This window comes from Hipposideros armiger, unplaced genomic scaffold (assembly GCF_001890085.2).
Source record: "Hipposideros armiger isolate ML-2016 unplaced genomic scaffold, ASM189008v1 scaffold_1060, whole genome shotgun sequence".
Lineage (NCBI taxonomy): Eukaryota > Metazoa > Chordata > Mammalia > Chiroptera > Hipposideridae > Hipposideros > Hipposideros armiger.
Window position 1 is genome coordinate 429,942 of NW_017732410.1, and position 6,696 is coordinate 436,637.

At 36.6% G+C, this 6,696-nt stretch overlaps 1 protein-coding gene across 1 annotated transcript in view; it reads left to right on the forward strand.

The window, feature by feature from the left end:
* Positions 1 to 6,696, forward strand: part of LOC109376190 (dynein heavy chain 14, axonemal-like) — a gene marked incomplete at its 3' end in the record, with an annotated part of 144,703 nt that overhangs the window by 85,347 nt on the left and 52,660 nt on the right. Inside the window, 3 exon segments of the mRNA XM_019631993.1 lie at positions 778 to 865; positions 1,640 to 1,659; positions 2,051 to 2,323. Coding sequence (XP_019487538.1) covers positions 778 to 865; positions 1,640 to 1,659; positions 2,051 to 2,323 — 381 coding nt within the window.

Consider the following 6,696-nt stretch of genomic DNA (forward strand, 5'->3'; position numbering starts at 1 on the left):
CTCATGGGCAGTGATGAAAAATAATAAAAATAGCATTTGCAATTGCAGCAAAAATTAAAAGAACCAGTATTCACTTTAAATATTCAAATAAGTTAAATAAATTTAAGATTGATAAGTAAAAAAAAAAGCCATTTAAGTATTAGAAGAAAATAAATGAAATTTAGTGTTGAGAATTTGTAAAACATACTAGTGAAAAAACGTAAAGTGATTCAATTTGACTTAAATTGACTTAGAGAAACTTAAAATTTCTGTATGGAAAAAAACCCCACTATAACAATATCAAACATATATTGTTGACACATATTAACTTTGGTCTTATATAAAAATACCTGTGGATATTTCTCATAAGTCCTATTTTCTCCTTTATAATTAATTTTTAAAGCTAAATGCAGGAATTTACCATGAAAATTCATCTGCTGGTTTCAGTTCAATACTCAATCTTGTAGAAATTATTTTAAATGCTGATTTTGTCATTATAGTGTTAGAAATTCAGAGCTAATAGGTATCATCTCCTAGTTTAATACAGTTTTTCCATGCCAGAAACTTAATGGCCTCATTAGAAAAGTGCAGATGATGTTAAAGAGGAATTTAAGGGATATGCATTATGCATGAATTAAGACCATTAACGCTATTTGGTCCCGTACATATACCTAAATTAGAACAAAAAAATCAGAGATCCTAATGGAAAGCTCCCCTGTGATCTTGTTATGCTTGATCATTAAATGGCCATAATCAGTGATTTAAAATAAATAATATAAGTTCGTTTTTTGTTTATAGATTTGTAAGTCAAGGGGTTGAAGACTGGAACTACCAACCTTTTACTCATTGGGCTGTATCTCATCCAGGGCAAGTGGTCCTCACTGTGGTAAGTTATTGCTGCTTTGATATATAAGTATTTAATTGTAGCTACATTGCCAAGAAGGCAGAGACTTAGAAATAAATCATTATGAAGGGTACTGATAGGTGTAGCTTATTTTGAAATGCATCATGAAGTAAGATGGACAGATAGATGGATAGATGAACAAATACATGATGAAGTAAATATAGCAAAAAGTTAATTGTAGGATATAGATAGTGGGTATATAGGTATTTGTTTTATCATTCCTTCAACATTCTCATCGTTTGAAATTTATCATAATAAAAAGTTGAATGAAAATAAACCATAACTTATTTTCCTAGGGATATCTCTATATTGTACTGTATTAGTTTTCTACTGCTGTCATTAAAAAGATACTACAAACTTAGTTGCTTAAAACAATACATTTCCTTACAGTTTTATAGGTTAGGAGGCCAACACAGGTCTCACAGGGCTAAAATACGATGCCAGCAGGGGTGTATTCCTTTCTGGAGGCTCTAGGAGAGACCCTGTTTTTCGGGGGGTTTTTTCCCATCTTCTAGAGGCCACTGGCATTCCTAGGCCTGAGGTCCCTTCCTTCATCTTCAAAGGTAGCTGTGTTGCATCCCTGACTATTCTTCTCTAGTCATATCTCCCTCTGCTAACAGGCAGGAAAAGTTCTCCAATTTTAAGGATACATGTGATTACATTGGGTCCACTTGTCTGAACGAAGACTTTTGACATATCCCCCTCCGTTAAATGCCAGGTCCGCCTGACACTAATCCAGTGGACTTCCTAAAACAGCTCTGGCATGTATGGGGAGAGTGAGTGTCAGAGATGGATCAAATAACAGAAATTATATTAATCATCTAAAAACTGTGATTGCAGTCATAACATAGTCAACTGAGGAAACAGTACTAATTCCATCTTAGCGTTTTCTACCGTTATTGCTGTTCCCAGGTTATTACTTAGCGTAGCGATGATGGATTAAGAATACAGCATTTACGTAGTATAAATGTTGATGACACATAGTTTTCCTTTTATCAATGAATAAGCCCCTGCAAGCATTAATCAGAATTCAATCTCTGACTCTCAAAGACATACAAATGTGTAAGTTCTCTCTTTTACACACACACAAATGCACTCACACATACACGACATACACTTCATGAAAACATCTGTTTTAATTTATAAAATTTATGCTTCACTTATCAGTTATATCTTACTTTTTCAGAGCCAGATCATGTTTTATAATGATTGTGTCAAAAGTTTTCTGAGTTCTCATTCAAGAGAAGAGTTGGAGAAGGTCCATGCTGGTGTGCTCTGTCGTCTAGAAGAGGTTGCAGAGCTGGTCGTGCTGGATACTATTAACTTGCGAACGAAAACGGTGCTAGGGGCATTGCTTATCCTTTATGTTCACTGCAGAGACCTAGTGAGAGATTTATTACTTAAAAACATCTTCAATGCAGAGGATTTTGAGTGGACAAGGTAGGTAGATCTACATTGTAACTCTACGTAAAATAATTTCTCACGTAGCCATCTCTAGGTAAATTAATTCTCTACCACGGACTTTATGAAACGTGAGTTTAAATTTTGCAGAAATTCTAAGCAAACTGCTCCAACTTGAGTACCACATTCTTGCACTTCATTCTTTCTCTTTTTCCACTGCCCTTCACTGTAAGTTCTTTTCTGCTTTACCTTCCTGAACTGACTACACTCTTCTCATAGTTGTGTTTTCCCTGTTGCCATTCAGCCAGAGGGCAGTTCTCAATGGGTAGTGAGAGAAGCTCTACCTCAAGCCTCTTGTTTCCACTGTGTGCTGTCAGTCCTGGAATAGACTAAGCTGGGAAACCAATCAGAAAACATTTCCAACCAATTCTCTAACTCAGAACTCTTTTCCTCCTGCCCAGAGTCAATTACTCTATATTCATACATATGTAGTATTTCATATACAAATATGAAACTATATAAAAATAGAGCCACTAAGTTTGGTGAGACGAGATCAAGCATAAAATTCCTATAATAAATGAAGTATATTATAGATAATAAATGTGATAAGTGAAGTTTCAAATTTTGAGTTAATTTTTTTCAGACGTCTTCTCTATTCGTAGAAAAACAACTGTCCTGCCTGCATAAAATCTTTCATTCTCAAGAAAAGCTAATTTTTAAGAAATTATTTATTATTAATAACAAATTATTTTAGGTATGACAGTTTCCTTTAAACTCTAGGGAAAATGGAGTAGAAAGCTTCTCTCTATTTGACTGAAACCACTTGAATATATTTTGCCTGGATATTTTATACTTGACATTATATGTTCACATGTTTATTTTACTAAGAAAGTATAACTGTATACATTCTTAATTGCCAAAAATATACCGTGTTTATGAACTATCACCCTGCAAAAAGTTTATATGTCATTATATCTTTCTATTAACTCTCTTTAAAAGTGAAAATGAAAAAGCACATAAAATTAAATTAGGAAAAAGAAGATTCTAATAAGACTCTTTTGAATGTGTCTGTGATTCTAGGGCTACAGCTCCCAAATTATATGCCAAGGTGACTGACCATAGGGAACTCATAGGACACTGCAAAAGTGTTTAAACTTTTGAGGGACTCACAGGGATACACATTTGTCAGACACCAAGCAAATTAGTAGCTTGAAGTCATTCACAATTTTAACATCAGATCATGCTCTACCTTTCAGCAACTTCTTATCCTTGTAAAGCTAGGTTTTTGACAGTTGCCCCAAGAAAAAGGAAGCATTGAATGAAAATTAACATGGTACAGGAAACAAGATTAGCTATATCCAATCTGATTCCAAGATTTGAGAAGTTGTGCAGTACACAATAGGCACATACATCTCATAAGTAATTGTGGTTATTTGATAATGAAACAAAAATGTTTTTCTTTCAGTATGTTTGTATAATATTTTTTAAAAGCTACTTAGTGATTAACACAAAAATATTTATTAAGCTGCTTTGAACCTAAACATTAATACAAGGAATTAGGAGATAGTAGGGTAATCATGAAAAAATTACTGACATACTACAGGTATAGTGAACCAAGAAACTTTGGGAACCTCTATTTGAAAGGAAAAACAATAGACAGGATAAAGCTCTGGAAATTGATAACATTTAAATAATGATTTAGCACTTGAATNGGCCGGCCCTCATAATGTTATTTTTAACATTTCTGTGCCACATGAATGTTCCTTGAATCAAGTATAAAAATGCATTTTAATTTTTGCCTTTATTTTGTTTTACTTTTACCAATATCAGTGTTTGTTACCAGTGCTGATTAGTCTGTATACCCCAGAGATCGTTCTGTGCCCTTTAGTGTCTTGTGCGTACCTGGGGTGCTCGTGTCCATGGCGGGTAGAACCTGGGTTCCTGTGCCCTCCAGCTCGCAGTCGTGTGGGGCAAATGTGAGGCTGTCTCTCTGCCGCACTAGTTTTGGCAGAATCTGTGTTCCTTTACCTAAAGATACAGCTTTGGACAGGTGGCCCCTCCCCAACATCTCCAGCCCTGAGCAGGTCCCAGTGACATTGCTCCCCTTGCCCCTTTGGACCCGGGGGTGGTGACACTGCCCCCTGTTGCTAGATCCTGGTGCTCACCATCCCTGTTGGTTCCCTAACCCTGCCCTCATCCATGAAGAGCCCCTTCAGTAAACTCTCTTTAAGAAACCTTTGAAGGTGCTATTTCCTGCTGACTGGTGCGCTGACTTTCAGCTTCGTTTTGATTACCCTCAAGCTTGGACTCATGCCTGCCATCCTATTGTATGTGTTCCCACGATTGGGCTTTGGGTTTGGCGTTGTTTGTTTGTTTGTTTTCACTTACTGTTGTTAGGTTGAGTTTCATTGTCTCTTTCAGTGTAGTTATGCCAAAATTAAACATTTTCTTTTTTTCTAGTGAATACTCTTAAAATTTTAATACACTTAATGAAACGTATTTTTTTCAAAGCCAATAATAAATATCTCTAATTTCTCCCCAAAGAACGTGCGTCACATCCTAATTCCCTCCCATTACCTGCTCCATATTGTAGTCATTTAGGATTTTATTCCAAATTGCTGTTAGTTCGTTATTTATGAATCAGCAATTATCTAGGCTTACTAAGTTTTTTGGTTTATTTGGTTTTGTTCATTACTATTTCACAGGCCTGACATTTTAAAATTAATTTTCATTTTCCTATATGTATCTCCAAGTAATTTCTCCAGAAAGCACCTGTGAGTGGCAAATATTTTTATTTTGCCTTCATACTTGCATGTTATTCTGAGTTTAAATTCAACTTGTTGAATGCTAGCTCCCCAAAATATCACCAACCAATCTGTTCATAAGACAAAACTGAGTTGATTGAGTAAAGGAGAATGCTACTTACCCTTAAGAGTGTGCCTCAGAGGAGGAAAGAGAAAACTGAAATATTTATTGAGATTTTGAAGTCAGGTTTAAGGCAGGTCTTTCAGTGTGGGCGTTTGATTAAGATGGAGTAAAGATCAGGATGTAATGGTTTAAGATTGGTGGACATAGCAAAGCAGGATTTGCCCCTTCATGCTGGGGAAACGTCATTTTTATTTTCACAAATGTCTATTCTGCAGTTCAGCCAAGATGATAAGGTTATTACACTATTCAATTTTCAAAATGGTTTCTTTTACCTAGAAGCCTTTTCCTGGCTTTTGGGTACATACTCACACTATTCTGTGTGGAGATGTTATTTTCACGCCATCAAATGTAACAGAACATTGGCAGTATTTTCTCTTACCAGAAAATGCCAACCGGAGATTTTCATGCTCCTAAGTCCTGAACTTCAGCTGGCTGCGTGATTGTCAGACACCATCGATTATAAGGTGCATCCTCCTTTCAGAGACGTTCAAATGCGCCTTAGAATTGGTGGAGTAAAGTAACTTTTTAAGTTTTCTCCTTTGTTAACCCTGTTTTCTCATTGTAGTTTTTCTACTGGCAGGGATTTGTGCTCTTTTTCACAGTATTAGTTTTCCTAAGATGTTGGGTCACTCTTGGTGGTCTGTTCAGATTTGTACCGGCGCGTCTGTAAGTAAATACTAGCTTCTAGTTACAACAGCCTGCCTACAGTGACCATTGCTTTCACAACCAGGCTGTGCAGGACCCAGTCTGTGAGTAGCTTTTCTTTTAGTGCATGGAGGTCCCTTTCCATTTCTCCTGGAGATTACAAAGTACCTGTGACACATCACTGCTTCTCTAGTTCCAGCAGTTTCAAATATTCCACTTCTATGGAAAAATGCCAGGGTCAGCTTCCTTTCTTTGCTTCTCTCTCTACTTCCCTCCCTCCCTTTCTTTTCTGTAATGTTGAAGGATATGTGGAGTTATCTCAGGTTCTACTTGGCTCCTTTCTCCGGCCCCAAACATTCATCCTAGGAGACCTCCACCAAGCAGGACTCTGGGTTTCCATTCTGAATGGCTACTGGCAGCCCATTGTGGGGCAGGGGTGTTGGGAGAGGCAAGGGTGCACTGGTCTCCCTATTGGAAAGCTCCCTCTTAATTAATTACCCTCCAGACCTTCCCTGGACTCCCTCCTGCCTTTGTTAAAGTTGATAGTAGTGTTCTTTGGTTTCTCTATTCTTCTTTCTGTAATTCAATTCCAGTTTGCTTTCCATCTGGTAGAAATTTTTCAAGTTTTTGATGCCCTGGAACACACTTTCTTGTTTTCCAATTCCATATATATATTCCATATATTTTCAGTCATTTGAAGGAATATGGTTCATAATGAAGACAGGATTGTTAAATAAAAAATATTGATCCACTCGCTCCGGATAGACTTAAAAAAATCAGCATAAATAAAGAAACCCTGGAGGAAATAAAGAAAATATAGTGTCCTTGTGTGTGTGTGC